This window comes from Anopheles moucheti, chromosome 3 (assembly GCF_943734755.1).
Source record: "Anopheles moucheti chromosome 3, idAnoMoucSN_F20_07, whole genome shotgun sequence".
NCBI classification, from domain to species: Eukaryota; Metazoa; Arthropoda; class Insecta; order Diptera; family Culicidae; genus Anopheles; species Anopheles moucheti.
This window is the reverse complement of record NC_069141.1, coordinates 86062813-86085485: the sequence shown is the minus strand read 5'-3', so window position 1 is coordinate 86085485 and position 22673 is coordinate 86062813. Positions and strand designations below refer to the sequence as shown.

The following is a 22673-nucleotide window of genomic DNA, read 5'->3' as shown; positions in this document are numbered from 1 at the left end:
CTAAAACATTCCGAGTTGGGGCACATTGTTCTGTTGCTGTTTTATTAAATTAAAGATGAATATTAAATTTAAAATATCATGTTTTTAATAAACACTTGCGAAACTTTGCGAGAAACATTGACTGACACAAAGTTGCTGCAACTATTTTCCTGTCCGAATAAAATTGTCTTCGCATTAGTTGGCAAAATTAAACAACATTCCTGCAGCATGTGCCACACTCCAATATACGACGCATGCCGAAGCATCATTCGCACCGATCGAATTCTTCAAGGTCTGAGTCATTCGCCTTCAGCATCATCGTTTGCACATCAGAGTTGGAATGCAATTTTCTTGTCCGCGTTCTCACCTTGCCCGCTGTCTATTCTGCATTGGACAGGGAAGAGAAAAGGAATTGAAAGCACTTTTTTACAAGCTGATTCATCCTCGTTTATCCATTCCGTTCTTCCCGTTTTTGTAGTTTAGGGCTGTTTTGTGTTGTTCTGTAACTTCTTAAGCGTATGCTGTATCTGGAATGCAGTTGATTTCAAGACCCGTTGGGAAAGTGTTATTTTCGTTTGCATTTGTTCTTTTTTATTCGTGTCGGCTTTCGAAAAAACCTAATCTGCCTTGTGGAGCTCAAAGTTGGGACTATGGAGAGGGATATTTTTTTATGGAACTTGCCAGACTTGATCTTCATTTAATACACCAATCAAAACCATCTTAGCGAGTAGATTATCAAATATGCATGACAGTAACTAGTTTAACTGCATGAATGTTCCAATTTCCGGTTAAATCCATCTTCTTGAAAAGTATTTAAACCTTTACTGATGAACCTTTTGGAACTCACGAAATAGGATACATAATCCTTCTGATCTTCTTAAGTGATTGTTGACGTTCTATGAGGAACAGAGCTACCTCTACATCCACATATGAAATTACCTAGGTCAATCATCGACCGAACCGCTCGCTATACAAACCAACATTGATCCAATTTCATCATCGTTTCCATCCGTTTCAGATTACCTGCTGCAGCTGATGCGACAGTCGGAAAACAAAACGCTCATCCTCTTCTCGACCGTCTACAGCAAGATGTCACCACTGTCCCGCGAACCGATCCGCGAGCTGTACGAAACCATCCGGCTCAACCTGATTGCCGACCGGCCTGGGGATGATCTCGAGCTGGTGACAGGCAAGTTTTTCCGCAACCTTTTCCCCGTGGCGTACCACCACGCGATCCATTCGGACGTCCTGCACGGCACGGAACGGGGCCGATCGGCATCGGCCGGTGTGAGCAACCGCGACTTTCACAGTGACTACAAGAACTGTCTAGTGCACACGTACGACGAGCTGAAACCGTTCGGTATGGTACCGCAGCAACTGTCCAGCTCGCTGGTGTCTTCCGTCAGTTCGGCCTCGGTGCTGCTGCGCGCCCTGCGGGAAGGTTCCGAGGTGCTGCTCAAGCTGGAGGAGGTCGGTGTGTCGGCACCGAGCTGCCGGAAAGCGCTGCTACGCATGAACTACTGCGGAAGCTGCAAACGATACAACCATCTGCACGCGAAACCGTGCTCCGGCTTGTGCCAGAATGTGATGAGGTGAGTTTTGCGGACATGAAAAGTTATCGAAAATGGCGACATACGAAAAAAAAAAATACCAGCAGGCATTATTGCTGAATGGAAATTAATCTCATTTTCCGTTGTGTTGCTTTTGTTTTAGGGGCTGCCTAATTGAGTTTGTCGGCGCGCTGAACAAGGGTTGGTCTACGCTGACGGAAGCGATCGTTCCACTAATCGGCACCGTCCGCTCGCAGGACGGCATCGAGTCAGAGATCAAATCCCTCGACGGTAAACTATCGAACGCCATCATGCACGCGATGGAAATTGGACCTCAGCTTGAAAAACAGGTAGGAGCATGGAAAACAACTCACGCGGTGCAGTTCGGTTTCGATGAAAATCGTGCTCTCGCTGTGTTTCAAGAAAACATCACTTAGTTTAATTTGAACCCGGTGATGGTGCCGGTTTTGGTGGACCTGGGCCAAATGCTTCAACCCGCACCGAACACCGCGTAAGCACAATTTGCTGCATTGACGGCTAAACAAACCCGGCCAACAGATGAAAATCCACACATGCCACACATACGTCAGGCCGCAAGGTGAATGAATTCGCGTTAATGAATAGTCTATTCATGGGAACTGTTTTACCAACTAGCCGCTAAATTTAGCAAACGTCACCATCACCGCGCCGGGTCTGTGGATAAATTAATCAACACCGTTCGGACACGCGCCACACACCGGGCAGAAACCAACCAAAAACCGAAACACCCAAAACAGGCCACTGACCAACGTTCAGATTGCAATTTGTGTACAAATGTGCTATGGTTTTGTTTAATCATTTTGCGTTTCGGTAATTACAAATCAGCAAATCAGCACATCTCACCATTTTGGAACGCTGTACAAGCTGTACGGCTAGGGACGAAAAGGGGTGAAAAAACAACAAACAGCTGCCCCTTTAGTGTTGTGCATTTTATCGATGCTAGCAATTTTCGGAACACATGCATCAGGGTGAAGTCAGAAGTAGAAACACGCGAGCACTGTAGCCCACTCAACTGCTCCTGGTCGCTTGGAATGACATCGGAGATTGTTACCACGGACGTCCGACCGCCAGAGTGTGTGTGTGTTGAGTGTATATATTTCCCTGTCTTGCTACATTTGTCAGAATTGTCACGATCGAGTTCAATCAACGTTTCGCCGAATCGCGCGTACTATCGCGTCAGCAAAAGTCAGTAACGCACTAATGCTCTTTTGGAAGTTGCGCTACTATTGTTATCCGCTGGTCCCACGATACAGCAGAACGAGCAGTTACCGGCAAGGAACACACTCTCACAAAAACTACGAACCTACAAATGCCCAACATTCCAACGTTTGCGGAAACGTACAGTCAATTCCGCGGCTGTCTTCGACCCTCGCGCAATGTTGATCTAGCACTTTTGGGAATGATATAAAAAAGTAGCCAGAAAATTCAGGGCTAAAACATTTCGTGAAAAAATGTTGCACTCCGTACGAGTTGGATATACATGATGGAACGTTTCATGCTAAGCAAAACATGAAAATCATAGCAAAAACACGTTTCTCTCACTGTCAATTGCATTGCAGCACCTGCTGACAAACAGCGCCCAGGTCAAGTTTCGGTTGTTATTACTGAGCTTGTTTTTCTCCATTTTTGTTTATTTGTGTGCAATATTTCCAAGTAAGGTTTGATGATTTTTGCAGGCTCAGCAACACTAGAATCATTGACCCCGTGGCGGAGAACACGAAAGATGATTCAATTTAAATAGCTACGTGGTGGAAAGGCATGTTTATTTTGCGACATGTGCATATTTGGTTGTTATTGATTCTTTCCCAGTAAAGAGTTTCGTAAAGCCAGTTTTCAAATCGAGAATTTAAACTTTTTGGGTCTTTTAAGTATTATTTATTTTGGTTTTAGTAATACCTTCAGCAAATAAGTACCGAGCCCCGAATTCTTGCTGGAGTTCCTACTTCATCATAGTCCCTTAAGCGAAAGCCCTTTTCCGTGGTGAAGATTGTTTCAATGGTCATAAAGTTGTAGCAGCAGCAGCAGCGTGCAGCATAGCAAATGATGGTGATGACCCACGCAAGATAACGCTCGGGCTACACTACTGACACTGAGGGAGTCGAGAGACCGTTTCCGTCGACCTTGTAGCAGTTTGTTGGCGAGCAAGGCTTACGGCTGCACACGGGCGTGTGTAATGCACTGTCTAGGGTACTACACCCTTACGGCAGCAGAACAGGACGGGATTCTCGTTGTCTCAATCTCGAGAGTATTCCGAGGAACCAGCAGAAGTCGCTTCAAGCTTACCGGTAGCCAGTGGTAAACAGACGGTGGTGAGAAACACTACTGGACGTAACGAGCGCATAACATATGTTTAATTCAGTTTAAACGAGTGCTTTATGGTTCTCGAGAGAACGGTATGGCGCTGGTACATTGCTGGAAACCGGGAGAGTAATCGGTCCTCCTACAGCATTTGCACCATACGGCATACCGCCCGAGAAGTGGTTTCTGACCAACCGCCGGAGACGGCTCACCTAGACTTCGTTAGATCGCAATAGCAGAAGCGGCCACCGAGAGCTGTTGCTTCCTCGTGCTAACTTTGTTGCTAGTCGTGATGCTCCATCCATCCTTCTGGAAGGGAATAGTTTTTCAACGTCTGGACACTGCTGTGGTGGTACGTTGTTGAATGGCTCTTCGTTGAATGATGAACACTCGTTAGAATTCCTGTAATTATGTTAATCATAAATTGAAGCGCTGTGGCCCTAAACGATGGAACCTTCCGAAGCATCGAATGCGTAATGCGGGGAGATTTTTTTTTTTTGGGGATAAATGGTCAAGATACCATAAATCAAACGTTTGCTGATCAAACGGTACTACCGTGTATCGACCGTGCCCCACACTTTGCTAACAACAATTTCTGTTTGCCTCCGGGTACATCAAGTCAGCGCACGAAAGTGCCATAAACATTTAGCAAACTAATTTCCAGCTATTCAAACCACAATCAACACGCCAGCTGTGTGCCAACGATTCGTCACCGGTGTAGTGCGGCGCAGTTGGGTGAAAAAAACAAAGCTCGTCTTCCCATCGATCGGGTAGGTCTGCGGGAGGACCTGAGTCATCGCTTCGATGACTAATCGAACGAGTACCGATGACGGATAATCGACCGTCGAAGTAGCCGTCCGCCGCCGCTACTCATGCTAATCGTTCCTAATTGTGGTCGTTATCCTCGGCTGCGTGGAGCAGCACCACCCGTACAACCTGGATCCGTCTGGGAAATGGTTCTATTTCGTTCAACCAGCATCTCGTTATCCAAACCTCATAATGTCTTTCGAGAGATTGGATGGCCGGAGGATGGCTTTTTGGCGGTGAGGACAATGTAGTCACTCCAACGAGGCGACCCATCGGGGAAGCTCTTGAAGAGCGTTATCTAAATTGTTCCGTCAGGCAAAAGATCGAACTCCGGGTATTGTGTGTGTGTGTCAAGAAGGTGGGTGGCACAAGGGAGACCTTGAAAATGGTTCTCATGGTTCATTCCACCCATTGCCTGCGACCGTCATGGCTAAAGTTTGCCGGCACAGCCCAGAGAGAAGGCAAGAGAACGAGTTGTGCAATGAATTATCTCCATTTTGGTAAGGTGTGTGCGCTGGTGCTTTCCGTTCCTGGGGACTTTTTGCAGACTTTTCGTGTGTCGCTTTCTGTCTGTGTGTGTGTTAGCATCTTCTTTTTCCAACACCTACTCCCTAAGCCCCCTCGATCCCCTCCCTCTTTCTTCTTCCACTGCTTAGCAGGATGGAAGAAGTTCTGGAAGGACCGCGCCGAAGGAAACATTCTTTCGACTTTTGCACAAAGTTTGACATTGCGAAATACACGTTCTCCCGTATCTGGTTTTGTGGACCATGTGTGCGGTTGGGCTTTCCTTTTCCATCGTGCCAAAAGGCGTCCCAGTGGAGGCATTTAAATACAAAAAAAAGGTTAGCTTTTTGTCATGCCCGAAACGTATGGAAAGTCATAGGAGATGATAGAGTGTTGCGCTTTAGAAACTTGATATTGTACTTAGTCTTTTTTAGGAAAGCCTCCGTGTCATTAGAAGCTAGCGCTATGAAAGCAGTCAGAAGATAATCTTGGACAATCAATTCATCAGCAGTTATGAAGACTTCAGCCAGAGGGGTCATTTGCGAGCTGCGATGCTGCGTCTCGTACTGTGATTGAAGCCGTCTTTTATGGCCTTTCTAACCTTCCTCAACCAGCGATTTCCGTTTCTCGTTTAAGCGTGTATACTTTTCTTTTGCTTCGCTTTTGGACCTCGTTCACAAATTCTTTCGTCCGCGTTTTCCACCATGTGTCCACCCGGTTTGGTTTCCTACCGTTCACTTTCGTTGCGCGACACTTTGTCTCTTCTGTTTGCTCGTTCTACCTGCGATGAGAGCGTATGAAGGAATGTTCCAATGCGCCTTTCGAACTCAGCAGCCCGGGGTGAAGGCAAAGCGCACCAGAAAATCCTCTCCAGCGAAGGAGAAGGAGGACGGGGGAGTGTGATGGGTTGGAGGGTGCTCCAGCACTGAATGCCAATAGGGGCAGATCCACACCAGTTCCAGCTCTTAGTCATCTTGGCTTTTGAGGGGTGTGCACGATTGTGGAAGATGAGAGGCGCGTGTGAGTCTCTGTGTCCCTGTGTCTGATCGTCTTATTTAAAGCTCATTGCGTCATGAGACACACACACGCACACACACACATACTATGCAGGAGATGAGTGAGTGTGTGTGGTGAAGTTGAGGGATTCCAGAGCCTGCCGACCCCGGAATCGTCGTGCAAACCGTGGAAAAGATTCAATTTCTCGTTAAGTGTTATTGGTCAAAGTAATAAAACACACATAAAACAGGTTTAACTGGATATGTGTGCCGTCTTGTTTGTGCTGCTGTCGTTGTTGTGGGTTCTTTGCTGCTTCCTGCCTGCATGTTGCCGGTTTGGTTGCGCTGCTCCCGCTAGAACCTGAAACACATTCTTCGCCCGATTGCAGTTTTGTTCTTTCGCGCGGTGATCGCGCATTCGCAACTGCAGCGGTCCCCCGCTCCTCGAGCCAAAGAAGCTCTGGTGCCGGCGGCCTGTGCTTCTTGCGAATGGCACCACTTTGCAGCACCGGTGTGCTGGCGATCGTTCTGTCGCTTCGTTCGTGTGGTACGGCTGTGACCACCCGTTGCGCGGTGGAAAGGAATTCCAGTTGACGTTTCGATACCTCCGGTGCTTTTCGGGTGTTTTCAAGTGGCGGTCACGGTGAGCCCCGTACCGTGGAGAGATGATTTAAAGACAATTGAATGTAAAGCGTACGCAGCCATAGAACGCGCTTGGTCTACACTTCGAGCGATGTCGATAGAGTTCACCTTGTTGCCAGTTGCTCGCAAAAGCAGCAAGGAAGTAATTTCTTCCGTTCTTCACCTTTACAAAAGGTTATAAGTTTGCAAAACTTCAGCGCTACGCACCCTCCCTGCTTTGCACTCCTCCCTTATCAACCGTTTGCTTTTTTCCTTATTGCTACGCGCACCGCAAAGAAGCATCGTTTGCTTGAGCGCAGAATGGTGTTTGCTCGTTGGCAGCTCTCAGTGTTAACGTTCCTGGTTCGGTTTTTGGGGCTTTCATCCCCAACCGAACGAAAACGCTTGTTAATTTTCGAACGAGACTTCACTGTTCTTAGCGCTTCGTTTCTCCTTCTCGCATTTAAGAAGCAGCGTTGTTGCGCTTTTGTTTCTTCCGCCTGCTTTACGGCTGTCTTTCTCGCGTCGCTCGTTAGTTTTGTTTGTTTGGTTGCCTGCTTACCTTTTTTTTTCTATTCGCACGCTGCATATCTTTTGTTGTTTTGTTTTTAGTTGCTTCATTCCTATGCTATGTGTTGCCATTTTTCTTATAGCTTTATGTTTGAAGTTGCGAATCTTGTTTTGTATTTAACTCGGGGTTTTTGTTCTTTTCTTTTCGTTGGCCCTTTTCTTACCATGCCGTCCAGTTCCGAACTGTCTCAAACATTCCAAAATGCTTTTCGTTTCGTTCTTGTTCGTTCTGTTGGTTCTGGCCATCCCTGTACGTATACATTTCGCTTCTCTTGCATGATCGAATCTTCATTTCTTTGACTCTCGTTCAATATTCGGCAGCAACAGCAGCAAGATTGGCGCCCATCCCGATACGCTTCTATGCCACACATTCGGGCTTCATTCACATTCCCACACATACCACAACAAACCACGGTATCGTTTTCATTGATGGCTTTCACGGCAACGGCACGGCAGAGCACATCTATTCGAAATATGCCATTAACGATGCTGTAATCTTCGCTTACACGTTTCATTACGCGAAGTCATGGGCCCCCGGGAGGAATGAATTTCCATTTGCACGACCGTAACAGATGGGGGTTGCGGTACACGCACGCTACTTGCGAGTTACATGGATGGTAACGCATGCGGAACGATAAAAAATTTACATTTGTTAAATATTTGAGCGGTTAGAAGATGCGTTAGAATGAAACCCACTTTAAGCTCAATCATAAGCTAAGACTCCTAATCGTTCTGGTTACACTCCATTAAAGTCCTGAACTGGCGTAGCTTTTCGAATCAGGTAGTTCATCATTTTTTTGCTGGAATTTAGATATTTCAGTTTCCTCAACCCTCTTTAACCCCTGTTTTATATTCGGTGACCTGTACCCGACAGCTGATGCAAGCAGCCTCACATTCTTTAACTGCAACATATCATTCTAATAGCATTGTCAAATAATAATCAGCTTAATGTCTCCTTAAAACTGAAGTCAATGAAATCATCTGTTTTTTTTTTTTTTGGTTATCCACCAATACTGTTAAAGTATGCAGATTGAGTTTGTTCTTTAAAATTCATTCGCCAGAATGACCAGAGACAGAGAATTGCCCTACGGTCTGTCTGGTGGAACAGGTAGAGACAAACCGGAGCTGCCAAACCTGTATCATGTTCAACACTCTCGAATTAGTAGAATCAACATCCGAAGACTTCTATACGAGAGCTACCATAACAAAGTGAACCGTTTTATGAACCCGCGCTCGATGGGTAGCCTTTCCCCGTTTCCTTCAAGCGTCAGACGCAATGTCCTACTCGTGGATGAGTTGTTTGCTAAGAAAGAGAGAGGAAAAAAACATACACACATCGGTAAAGAATAGGCAAGCTGCCACTGGGACCATCGGAAATGTTGCGGGATTGCATGATGCATACCCCCCATCCCTCTGAAATGGAAACACACACCCAGCCCCTCCGCCCCTCCGGTGTTCCCGGTGTGGCCCGTTTTGGAACGTTTTCGAATCATTTTATTATTTATTTTCCATCCATCCCGATATGTAGCCGGGTTGTGCCGCGTTGGTTCTAAAGGTTCGGTAGGCTAAACATTAATGCTTGTGTGGTAAAAGGGTCGTTCCCGGTTTGAAGTGGGACCCGCTATCGGTTCTCTCTGTTTGTCGCGCGTTACTGGATGGCGGTCAAGCCCCTGTGCCGGTGTGGGATGACAGAACAAAACGAAACGAGCGAGCAGAACAGAAACAATTGCAATGCACATTCTTCCTTTCAATGGTAAGACAGCAAGGATCGGGCTGGCTGACAAAAGGACACACACACACACTGGGGGAGCACCTTTACACCCAACACAGTCAACTTCATCCTCGGTATTCCTTGTTACCGGAGAGGATGTTTTCTTGCGAGTCTTGCTAGTGAGTTCTTCCTGATCTTTCAACATTCTTCCCGCGGGATCGGGATTTGACCACCCCGGCACAACTCCTAGTGTGGCCGTTTTCCAGCGGCTCTATCCACATCCCTCTTCCACGCCCTGTGCCCCGTCGAAGATGTGCTGTTGTCGATTCCGACCCGGTTGGATGCGTTCCGCGTGCCATGGTCCCACATTTTGGGCAATACACACACTACTCCCGGGTTGGCGTTGCACATTTTAAGGGCATATGTAAAGGCGGGGAAGAAGCAAAATCCCGCATAAGAAAAAGAAAACATTTGTTGTGCGAAAGCATTTCACGTGGGTCTCTGGACCCCGGTGTCTACCGTTTGTGTACATCCGGCATAGTTTTTGGGAATCCTGGAATCCCACCGGTTTATGCTCTTTTGGCAGCGGTGTAGGGTTTACCCACGAAACGCTCACCTTTTGCAGCGACCGTCGGCCGCCGCTAATTCTCTTTCTTTCTTTATCGCTGTTTTATCGGTCAGTTTCTGCACTTCCCAAAACTTACCCCTTTTTTGTGGGATGTGTGTGTTGCATGGTGCGTTTTGTTTTTTTTTTTTTGCTGTTCCCGCAAAAAAAAGGTGGCTCACACGCACATAGCCTTGATGCGCAGCAAAAAATGCTTTATGTTCACAGTTCCTCGGATCAATTTGCACACCTCGACTGCACACTCCAGACGATGTGTTACAACATTGCACGGATGCCGCGGATGTGCGTGAGCGCATAACCACCCGGCCCATAAGTGTCCTGTCTGTGACTTATGATTGTTTGATTGCAGGCCCACCGTGCGTCTTGGGACAGTGAAACCATGCGGGGCATAATAATTACCCACAATGAGCTACGAACTTAATAAACGGTTGCACTAATCGGTCTGTGATTTGTGGAATTGCGCATCAGCTTTTGCATCCTTTAATGCGCGAAAGATGGCACATTGCTTAATCGGCACGATGAGTGAGCAGTAATTTCTTCCCGATTCCTGCACATTAATGATGGGTTTTATTTGCTACCACTCGTCGTTCGGTGAGATGATGGCTCACCAGCTCACCTTGAACTTTCGGTGCCCCCTCCTGCGTCGAGATCGCTGCGGTAACGATGTAAAGTTGTGCCGTTTCGGGGGGGGGGGGGGGGGGGGGATTTTTTATCATCTTCCCCTTTGTCCATGAGACCCGTCAGAAAATCAATTATACGTGTGATTGAATTTGTTTCTTGACAAAGGTCATCTTATTCCCGCGAGGAATTTGCAAGGGGTGAGAAATGTACCATTAAACATGGCCGCTGGCACTGTGGAGGGCGAAAAGTTAGAAGGATTAGCATCATGCCGCCCGAAACTGGCCGCCAACACTGTGTGATCGCTGTGCACATTGGTGCATGCAAGATTAGGGATCACCTTGATCACTTGATCTTTTAAGTATTAATCAACCAAAAAGCAGCGAAACTTGGCAGAAACGGTTTTTCTCTCGCCTTTGCGATCGTTCACGTTTGACCATTTTGACTTTGTATAATGTTGTGCGTTGTCATTCGCTTGCAAAGTTTAGCAGCCGGTGGTACATGTAAACGAAGCGTTTGCGTCATGATATATGTTTTTTACTTTGAAGACTAATCCATCAAACGATGAAGTATGCAGTTTATGGTTGATTGAGCGATTGCACGAGGTTACGCTTTTGAGGGTGATTATGTCAGACTTTTGTGCTAATTCATGGCGTTAATTGCCACAAATTTGTTCCAGAACGAAAACATTACAGAATGATAAAAACATTACAATTCCGGTTCCTTCGATTGGATAATGGCAATGACGGAAAAAACATAAGCATCCTAAAATAGAACTACACACTTTTACTTATTTTAAGAATAATGAATTGATACATATCAGATACGATGTGCTAACGGTGTGCTAAAATATAATCCAACACATTTATTCTCGTCAGTCGCTACCACTAAGCCAAAAATATTGCTATAGCGGGTTCGTGCCTTGTCGCCCAAAACGGTCATTTAAATCTTTCCCATATTAATGTACCATGATATGCTCCGCTCGTAAGGCCGGGCCGCTGTGCAGACATTTTCGGAACGATTTTATGCGCATCCCTTAAATCTGATACGATTGCAAAAATATGCACTCCAACACAGTCACAAACGCGCGGCATCTTTCAACCCCAGACGATCCGTGCAGCCTCGACTCGTTTGCAACTTCTAAAGAGTTTGTGTGTGCCGTTTTTGCTTCACAGCACACACTCACACACGTGATGATAAATGATCATATTTCGTGAGAATTTCCAAAGAAACCAAACGCACTTCCACCCCCCCCCGGGCCTCGCTCCAGCACCGTACGATCAACGAATACACATTTGCAAAGGGAGAAGGAAGAATGGAATTTAATCCACCGCACAACGTGCCGCCCTCCGCCGCCCAGTTGCAGTTGGCATCTTCCACTCGGGCCAAGATTTTCCTTTTACCGTGCCGGACCTGTGGCATTCTTAGCCACTCGGTTCGGGCTTGCTTGCCCGTTCTCTCGCCTGCTTTTTCGAATTGGGATGGGCGCTGCCGCGTGGCCTCACCGGATCGCGGACCGATCCCAAACAGAACAGGAAAGCAGAAACAAAACACACGGGAATGATTTGGAAATGGAGGGAAACAGAAAAGGGAACGCACGCTAAACGAGACGCGGTACCACGACGAACGTGGAGAAACGGTGGAAAATTGGGAAGCAAAGTGTGAGAAACGTTAGCAATGAATCACTTCTTCTGATTTTCGGATTTCAGCGACAACAAGCTCAGAGATCGCAAGCGATCAAGCCCGCTGTGGGAGGGGTGCGAAAGCGAAGGCGACAAGACACTGCCAAACTACATTAAAAGAAAGAGAGAGAGAGGTAGAGAGATAGAGAGAGAGGTAGAGAGATAGAGAGAGAGGTAGAGAGATAGGGAGAGAGTAAAGAAACTTCATATGCGTACCCTATCTATAGTTTTTCCATTCCTTTATCCACTTGTTGATCCACTTCCCGAGGGAGAAGTTTTGTTTTCTATCTTTGCAAAATGCTTTAAGCCTTTTCCCCGAGGTGTTCTGAACTTATTATGCACACTAATCATTTCTTCAACATTTTTTTGTCTTATTTGTTGCATTCCTACCGACAGGCAGAATAGCAATACTTTGGCATTTTCACCGCCACTCTAGCAGGTTATTGCTGTATGCTTATCACATTATATCACTCTTTTTTTAGGAGCATTTTTTCACCAGCGTTTTTGCGTTCCGTGTGCTCTGCTCTGGCATACGTTGCACAAATTTCGCATTAAAAAATCGCCTTTACAACAAGGTTGTTCCTTTCGGTTTGTTTTATTTTACGCAGCAGTAAGCAAACAATCTTCCCAAATTGGGTGTTTATTATGACACTGCAGTTTTGCGGTTTTGTTTTGTTTCAGGTTTTCAAGCTGAACCGCAGCTTGAAACAATGTTTTATTAATGAAATAATTGATACTCCCAAAAAACCGTGGCCCTAGTTCAGCTAATGCACTAACGGTGTTGCGTCCCAGTGAGAGGCAATTACCAAGCACGGAAAAAAAACATCGTCCACATTCCTGGTTCGGTTGCTACATCCGGTCATCGGCCCAGGAGGGGGCTCATCCTCACATTGTCCGAGTCCGTGTCATTTTCTAACGATCCCCGATCTTTATCGTTGCTCTCGGTGGAATGGGTGGAATTACGGAAATGATGGTACCTTTTACGGCGCTAAATGGGTCCTCCGAAAGAGTCGCGGCTGGGACGCGAAAGGAAAACGGAGGAAGTGCCCTGCGGGATGCGCAAGAAAATTATGACGAGCAATCGGACTTTGTCGGGTTGATGGCGCTGTCCCAATCTCGACCCTGGACACACTCCCGAACATTCTCGGGGGCACGGAGGACAGATGGAGGAAAATTTAAAAATAATGAGACAGCATCTTTTACGCTGCGCGAGCCCTATCCCGATAGTTTGTCTCACACGAGAACGAGAGTAGCGGATTATTGTAGCTGCTGCTGCTGCTGCTGCTGAAGATGCCTCCGCATGCTCACAACACAAACCACCGACCAACACCGGCGTTCGCCAATATAAAACGGACGGGACTTCTGGGCTCTGAAGGGAAACAATAAAAACCTTCGATAATCATAGGGTTCGCTTGAAGGTTTAACAATCGATGCCCGTGCGGTGCTGCTGTACCGGTCATCGGATCGGATCTTCCTGTGTTTCTCGTTTGTAATGGTCTGTAGGCTTATGTGGCCGAAGAAGACGACCCAGCCCGGGACAAAGATGATCACCATTTCCGACTCGGCGCAGCATACACTCACACACACAGACGTACAGTCAAATAGGGCTGCTTTGCTTACCCAAAAGCCAAGGGTTTGAGCAAAACTGCATTATCATTCATAATGTGCCGAATGGCTTGGGAATTGAGATTCTTGCTGATGTGAGGCAATCTTGCGGTGGGAAATAGCTGAGAAAATAGGAGAAAGAAAATCCATGAAAGCTAAATGTTCTATGGTGAAGAATTGGTACGGGTTATGGTGGGACCTTGGCTTAGATTGGAATGTTTGGTTGATGATCAAGCAAATGTGTGAAATTCTCCAACTATTGCAACAGACAAGCGATTTTTATTCTTTCTTTTCAATATTTTTTATTTATTTATGTACATCCAAAGGTATCAACCTGAATAATATCTGTAGAAATGTCTCAGATGAGGCTAATCTGGATCGTGGAGGATAAGCTGTTCCTCAGACGTGAATGTGTCACATGTATTAGTCCAATAAAGACTGGGTTGATGATCAACTGAAGTCAACTTATAACAGTTAGTTCTTCGTAACATACCAACTCGTGAGATGATAAAACGCATAAGACAGCATAAAATGCAATAATAAATCCCTGCAGGATTTATCTACTTACATGCTACCATTACGAAAGCATTACTTTATTGCCTGATGAAAATCCTTACCAAACAGCTCAAGATATGCATGTGAAGGCATGTCTTCGATAATGCTATGATGAAGCATACTCGAAATTCCTTAGAATTTCATTGTCCATTGTTGTGGTACAAGAACAAAACCGCTCTGTATAAGCTCTGTGCTGCGTCTGTCGGGCTTTTCTATTGATCCGGCCTCCGGTTCGTTTGCGCTCTTCCGTAACATCGCTCTCCTTCGGAACGAAAATGATTAATGAGTATTCAAACAAAAAATGCAGAAGTAAGCATCACCCCAAAAAAACCGGTGATCGAACGCGTAACCAAACTAATAGGCCAAACTAATCCTAGAGAGTGAACTTGAAGTGTTTACGCGTGTATGGGTGGCTACGATGATGCGCGTCGATCGCACGTACAAGATTCCCAGTTCGAAAACCCGACCCGACGTTGTCCCGGTTATGTTTGTGGAATGTACCTTCAATAGATCCCGCTCGAAGACAGGAATGGTGGGTACGAGGCAGGGAGCTTCTCCAGGAGATCAAAGATAAAAGGACGAAGACGAATGGTTCTCGATCTTGCCCGGTGGCTCTCATGCCGGTGCTATTCGACGATGCGTCATTTTCCGTGTCGTTTGTCGATACGAAGCTCGCCCGCTCGAAGTGTCCCTAGCACAATCCAGCCGGCAATCGATTGGAATTCATCAGCCGCGATGAGTGTGTGTTGTGGTAAAGGGAGAGAACAAAAAAGAGATGACTGATCGCATTATTTGACCGTTTTGGAATGGTGTTGCGAAAAGGGAGAACTGCATGGGCACAATGGGCCGTAGTGGTCCACTGTCCAGGACATTCAAAAACCTGTGGCAATCGCAAATACCACCGACGTGTAGCCCAATTTTGTGGATGACGAAATGTTCGCTAAACCATGGGGTAAGCGAGAGGAACATGAATCTCGTTTCCATTTTTTCACGTTGCCTCTCGGTTGCGGTAGAACCACCGGTCGGTAACGATGGGCTCGCCATTTTGCCATTAATAAGAAGTGACACTTTTCAACTTTACCGACGCCCGGGCGAGCAATGCATCAAAGTCGCCAACCCCGCTTCTCCCGCCTTGAAAGCGTTTCGGTGTTCGGTTTCGGTCGCTTGTTCGAACTATACCGATTTGGTGGCCAAAAATCAGATTAACCCCAATACCTCAGTGTCTGTTCGAGCGAGCTACAGAACAACTCCCCGAGGACGTTATTTTTTGCAACCAATTTGAAGTGAATTCTTTGCGAACATTTTTTATTTGCTCCGCTCTTTGTTGCTGCTGATGGTATCAGTAGCACTTTTCAAACTCGCAATACAGCACCGATGACTACACCTTGATCTGGTCCCGTTGGTACTGCTCGCAGTCGATCTTCGATCTTACGGTTGCTTATTTGCCATGGCTTTTTTCCACGTCTGGCTCGATCATCAACCAAAAAAAAAGAGAAAATTAATTTGAACAACATTTTTCACTTTCAACTCCCGCAACTCATTAATGGACGCGATCGATCGTCTGTTTTAGAAATAAACTTTTTATACCCATCATCCACGATAAGATCACCGAGAAGTCAGTAGTTCTAGTGAGCGTGTTATAATGACGCATACGAAACCCACCGCCGCAAAACCTTTTCGGATGAGCTCAGAGTGTCGCACTATTGGTCGATACCGAAATTGATCTAGGTCTTCTCCAAATTCTCACCCTACTGGGTCCCAAATACAACTCTGTCCACAGTGACGCACCAAGTCGTACGGCGGTGCGCTCATAAAGGCCAAACGATTTTACATTCAGCGTTCAGCGTTCGTTGAGCTGGCAGTGGTTCATTCGGGTGTGCAGTGCGCTTGGTTCTGCTTTGTAAGGCAACAAAAAATCAAATAAAGTCATAAATTATCGCAAAGCTCTCCGATAGGAATCGGAGAGCGCTTCAAACCCGCGGTACGCGGTAGACAATAAAAACAGGAATAATGTCACCGTACATAACTGGATACTAATGATCTTTTATGGCAGTGGCTGTTTTTTTTTTAGTCGTTGTTTTCTGTGGAATTCGGTATTGTAGGGACGGATTATGCAAAACGTGTGCAAAAGATCCCAATCTTCTAACATGGCAAAGCGGCGCCAGCTGGCTATGGAACGCTTTGTTCTAGAAGACACAGTTTAGAAGTCTATAAAAATAAGAGGAAACAATGCTTCACCTTGAAACTATCAAACGATTTATGAAAGCAATCCATTTATCTATTCTTGCTTTCCATTACGCAGTATGTTTTAAGTTTTCCAAGCTAGTTGCTAGTCACTAGCGACTGCCAAAATTTGCTTAAGGTAAAGCCAAAAAAGCCCATCGGTGTAGCCTAAGAGGAAAACGAACATCAATCAATTCCTGTACTGAGGCCCTCTCTCGAATCGGTTGGTGAAATGTAGAGCGAAACACCACCAACCTCAGAATGTGATTGATTTTTATTATTTTCTAAAGACAACTCGTAGCGTTTGCAACGGAAGGATGCATCGTTTCCACAAGGGGCCGCCGCCATCATGTCTGTGAAATTGCATTTCACCTTCACCCGAGCCCGAGTTTGGTAGTGATTGGTTAGGAAGTCCTCCAACTCTGGTGCAGCACAGAAGCAACAGAAAATGGTTGCTATAGGTGTGGTATCCTCCACTGTAGACATCCGTTAGTAACAAAGGGGTCATATTTCTTGAAGGCATCATTCATCGACGTGACACATTGAATGTCACGGAAAAATTCAATACTTCTCGGTGGGTGCTTTGTAACCACGCAGGTGGCGCATATTGATGCATAGTATAGGTTTATGATGATATTTCGGTGAGTAAAAGTCGAAATTCCAAATTGATTCCCTTGTTTTGCCACTGTGCCCTTTTTTGTCATTTTTATGATGAATTTGAACTATTAATTCCATGAGATGTTCCATGGGTTTTTCGCATTTGTTTATAGCTAAACGTTAACCTTTTTGACTAATTTTAAGAAATGTTCGTAATATCTTAATGTTTGAACTTGTATTGAACATTTAATTGTGTAATTAAGAGTAAAGTGCAATTGTTTTAAAGTTTACCGCAGTAGTAGCTAAACATATAATTACTTTAAAAAATTTAACACAGTCGATAAAACGACACTTTATATCATGTTTGAGAGGTGTTTTGTAGTTAAAATCTAGCTCTACCTAAGCGACAGCATTAGACACTAATCTTGATCGTATCCATTATTTCTAATTAATTGTCTGATTTCATGAAACCATTTCAAAGTGTTCAATCGCACAAAAATATCGATCCTATAAATATGTTACAGAGCAATCTGATTTGATTGCAATATCACTATCTCTCTATGCTAGTGACGATCGCTCATGGGATTAGATTAGGCGTGCAAATACTATCGTTTTACAAACCACCCCCAGATACAATTGTACTGTACCCCCTCAACTCCCTGACTTACCTCTCCCATTTCTACGCAGAAAGGTGTTAATTTATGCTAATTGAAAGTGTTACCTTTACCACGGCACGACTAACTGAACACCTCATACACCTACAATCCACCGGGATGAATATAGGAATAATAACACCTCACACTGGCGAATAAAAACAGGACGACAACATCAACAACAACACCAGCAAGAAAAACTCATCTCGTAAATGGTTGTTAATGGGGAAAACACCACCATCGAACCAGAGAAGCAGAGAAAAAATAAACCACGCAGTAGATTGTGTTTTGGGTGTGAATGGTTTGGCACTTGATTGAGTTAATACTGGGGGGGGGCAGCAGAATAGAGACATCCGTATCTGACCGCGGCGTCTGGCGCATGGGAACGGATGTGGAAGCAATAAAGTTGATGCTTTTTTTTGTTGTTGTTTGGAGCACTTTTTTTACTTTAATGGTACGTTCCGTTTTCCACTCATGCGAGTGCGTACACTTACTAAAGTACTGCTTTAGTGAAACACGATAAGTGCTCATCAAATTCCCTTTAAGCGGAGTGCAGTAAAAAAAAGGTATAAATCTCGCCACCTCTAAAATTGATTGCAACCCGCATTCTCTCTGATTGATTGAAACGTCAGCACGAGCACGAGCCGGATTCAATCATAGCGATTAAAACTGTTTGCAAAGTGCAACATTAAAAACATACACACCTCCAACTTTTCCTCGGAAAGGCGACACATACATTTAGACGGTTGAATGGAGTCAATCCGTACACCGACAGTGAAACATAGTTCCCCACGAAAATAAAAAAAAACCGCCCCAATTGCAGAAATAATTCATATCATCATTGCAGCCCCCTTTTGCGTTAATCCATCCACTAAATTCCTACACACCGCGCCAACACAATGTTCTCGGGCATCGGCACTGCGAGCATAAATCACACACGCAATTGCTCCACACAAACGCACTTAATCCATCACCTTCGTAATCATCATTCTCGCATATCGCGCAATCATCGCGGAATGCCATTCCGGGCGCGCACCAACATGTGAAACATGTAGCCGTGCGTCTATGTGTTCGGTTGCGCAATGTTTACGCGTGCCACCGCGTGTTTGTCCGAGCATAAATCTGATTTATATGTTCACACTAAACCCAAACCGGTACGCTGGCAGTACTGCACCGGGCATGAAAATCGCTACGTGTAGCACGGATGCCACGGACACCAGTTCCGAGTTTTTTGTTTTTTCCTGCCTCCCTCTGCTGCGTGCCTTTTGCCCAGCTCCATCGCCATCCTCCCGATCGCAGTTTCGGGCTGATGCTGAGGCTAGGAATTATTTCAATTTTTTAAACACGGAACACGGAGCTCTGACGAACCGAAAGATGGGCGACTTGTATTCGCGTTTCCTTCACGTTCGTGCGCGCCGCACGGAAAGGAATCGGATTCTCCAGTGGATTTGTTCATATTTTGGAAGGAGAGAGAGTGGGGGGACAGAAGGGCCCTCATTCAACAGTGTTTGGCGATGCAACAAACGATGCAGTGATTGAGTGCTTCCTTAAGCCTTCATCAGCAATTCGCTGCACGCCGGAAAGCCGTGCAATAAGCATCGAGGAAAGACGCTTTTTTGGACGCCGGGCATTGGAGTAATTGGGGGATAACGCAGAAACTGGAGACGTAAGAATGCAGTAACGGCGATTTGAACGGCGAAAAAAAAAAATTATACAGGAACAAAATTGGGATTGGAGAAGATTATATTTTGACGTGTCCGCGTTGTGTGTGCGCGGGCGCGCGCTTACGCTCTCGACGACAGCGTCGACCAGAAGTCGATGGTCACTGGGCGGAGAGTTTTAATTTTTAATTCCAGGCACGTGCGCATCGTGACGGCGGCTGTGTGTATAGGGTTTTTGTAGGTACGTACTGGCCACGGAGGTAGCGGTGCCATCCGTGCAAGCCGGAAGTTCTACTCCCGGTGCACCCGCGGCTCAGGAAACTTCTGCACGAAAATAAGTCATTCAAGCTATTAGCTCATTTGAGCGAACGATGTCCAAATTGAATGAATGTTATATGCACTAAATCTGGTACGACACACAACACGATTTAAATACGAGCAGCATCGAGATGGTGTGGAAATGTGAAAATAGCCAGCACCGGAAGCGACGCAATTCCGCAACACAGAAAGAGACCAAATCTCATCTGCATGCCCGTGACATTAATCTTCATTCAGCAGCACTCTAATAATTCAACCCACCGTGCCGCTTTGCCGTTGTGTTGCATCTTCCCGCCGCATCGGGTTTGGCGGTGCAGCAGCGCAAGTGTCCGATCCCCACCCCCGTCGGTTGATTTGCATTCCATTTATGCACCAACGGGCAGTCTCTCCATGCTCGTTCAAAACGTCCTCCACTTCGCCGTATAGGCGCAGTTCGTGCTTATATTTGCGTATGCATTTTGGATGACTTTTTAGACTACGAAAGACTGCGAAAGTGAGTCCCAGCGGTGGATGGTGCTCATCTTTCTGTTCTGGTCTGGGTTGTTGGTACTGTACCGCCCAAAAACCTCGAGGATGATGATCTAACAAGCAGCGCTAGCGAATCCTAATTTCATACACCGCCATGCCCGGCCCAAAGTGGAGCGCGGCCGGGGTGACTCTTTGTGCGATTGAATAACGAAATTTAATTCCGCATATTGATTAATATTAATATGCAACCCATATCTGCATGCAGCGAAGCAGGAAGACTTCCAAAAAACTCCCTTTGGCGCCATTGATGTATAACATCCATGATGTCCACGATCAACTGAGCACTCCCCTTTCCGGTCGGTAGTGATATTTGCATTGAACTGGCTGCCAGTCGATATTGTATAATTTTGAAACACGATCTTCATCGAGACACTGCAATTCCGGTAGATTGTAAATGATGTGGTCCCATGGATGTATAATATCTAACGCTTCTTTTTCTTCTATTTCTCTTTATCCTCCAGGTGGAACAAGCATGTGGAGTACCATCGATGATGCCTTCCGAATATCTGGCCGATGGATCCTACGACGACGCGCCACAAACGCTTGCCGGCACCAGCAAGTGGATGCTCGCACCCATCAGCGAGATGCTCCAGTTCGAGATGACGATCGACAAGAACAAGGATCTCTTCATTCAGCTGTCTACGACGTACGTATCTGGGATCGGGCGTGATATTAATTAACATTCCACACGGTCGAGCTCACAACCCAAGCCAATTGTGATCTTCCGCGTTGACATGCGGCTGCGTTTTTATTCATTCGCCCACACCCACCCCCAAGATCATGCCGATTGCAATCTTTGCAAGCAATTCCAGATGGGGGTGTGGGATAATTGGGTATTAATGGCAATGGCAGTGCATTAGGAGGGGTGCTTTTTGTTTGTTTGAATGTGAGCAGGATAACATTTGCGCTTGTAAGTGGTTGTCTAGTTACTGCAAGACAGCTCAGCACGATACTTTCTGATTGCCTTCTACAGGCGCTCAAGTTTCAGGGTATGTTACTACAACCTGGCCAGATTGGGAAATTATTTTAATTACATCATTTTATTTGCGCATTGATTTTTGTGTTGTGCGCCCCAACAATAAAACAACAAAGGTTAAAAGCAACTTTATGGAACGCCATGCGATCAGCATTGTTTATATTGTGCCTAGAGACTTCGCTTGCTACAAAGGAGTCTTTTCACAGCGGACCAATCGATGGTTGTAAAGGTTTACGGAAGGTAGCATACACGAAACACGGCATGCAACCGAAACACGCCATGATGAAACACTGACACGTCACGCTGACAGGCGGCGAATGCGTTTCATTAATTTGCAACGAAATCCTCACCGCTGGAAGTGCAAAACCCAGCCACCACCGCCACCATCCTGCGGACGCGTAAAAGACCATGACCTTCTTCACCCATGTACAACACCGGCACCGGAGCATCCCTGTTAGAAAACAATCGATTCGATTAATTGCACGCGTGCGCAACACTTCAACAAAATCAACAAGAAAATAAAGGCCGGGGCTTGGTGGGGTTTTCTTTTTTTTTTTTTTTGACTGGTGGCCGTTTTTCGTTGCACTGTTGCAATCGTGGTGCGTTTGAATCTTGGTTTGCAAGGAAACACACATGAGCACGCGTGCCGACAGAGACATGCAACAATCGTGTTCCATTGTTTGGTAACGTACCGGCGGTACACACGAAGCGATCACGCGCCGACAGCTGAACAGCTGCACGGCTGCGCCCCAAAGATGACGTGTGGGTGTCAATGTTAATGATGTGCGCACAGCGGTACGAAGGTATATGAGCGTGCAGTTATGTGTGGGTTTTTTGGGGGTAGAATTCCTGGAAACCGTGCGCGTTTCCCTATCCGAGATCACGTTCGCGGCGGGATGAGATTTTAATTGGCCGCAAACTCATGTTCCCTTCATCGTGACTGTACTTTCAGGCTATGCGAAGATGAAGACTACCATCCGACGGATGAGGATTGCTGGACGGGCAGCAGCCTGAGTGACTACACCCAGCAAGTGGTGATGACGATCGGCAATCGGTACAACCCGGAGGTGATGTACAACGCGAGCGCCACCGTATCACCTCACATGCAGACGCTGGTCGATCGGCTTATTAATCTGAAGACAGCCGTTAACAAAGCGGTAAGTGTGAGATAAAGAAAGGAGCGGTGTTAGCTGGATTGCATAGTTTTAGGCGTTTCGAAATGTTTGAAAAGACCATAAATTCGCTTTCCAAATTAAGTGTACTGAGATTGTTAGTTGACTTACTCTTTGTTGAGATTAAAGAGACAAAACCGATGTCACTAATCTTTTTATTTTGTTCCTTTAATGCACTTCTACTTCACAGTATTCATCCAACAACTTCAGGAGTGACGTCGATAAGATGCAGTCCGATATGGCGGAAGGTTCAGGTGATTCCTATCCCTCCGATGATGATGAGGATGGAGATCTTGCCTCAGGATCCGGAGATGGTAAGCATCGACAACATGCGTTTTGATATACGCACGCTTATATTCATTGGTCTTTTATTTATTGCTTACTAC

The 22673-nt window shown here is 45.9% G+C and overlaps 1 protein-coding gene across 3 annotated transcripts in view; it reads left to right on the top strand.

The window, feature by feature from the left end:
* Positions 1 to 22673, top strand: part of LOC128305966 (division abnormally delayed protein) — a 117836-nt gene that overhangs the window by 93488 nt on the left and 1675 nt on the right. For all 3 annotated transcript variants that reach the window (XM_053043618.1, XM_053043616.1, XM_053043615.1), the window contains exons 4-8: positions 998 to 1571; positions 1693 to 1879; positions 20601 to 20785; positions 22068 to 22272; positions 22478 to 22601. In XM_053043618.1, the coding sequence (XP_052899578.1) occupies positions 998 to 1571; positions 1693 to 1879; positions 20601 to 20785; positions 22068 to 22272; positions 22478 to 22601 (1275 nt within the window). The remainder of the gene's footprint in view (positions 1 to 997; positions 1572 to 1692; positions 1880 to 20600; positions 20786 to 22067; positions 22273 to 22477; positions 22602 to 22673) is intronic.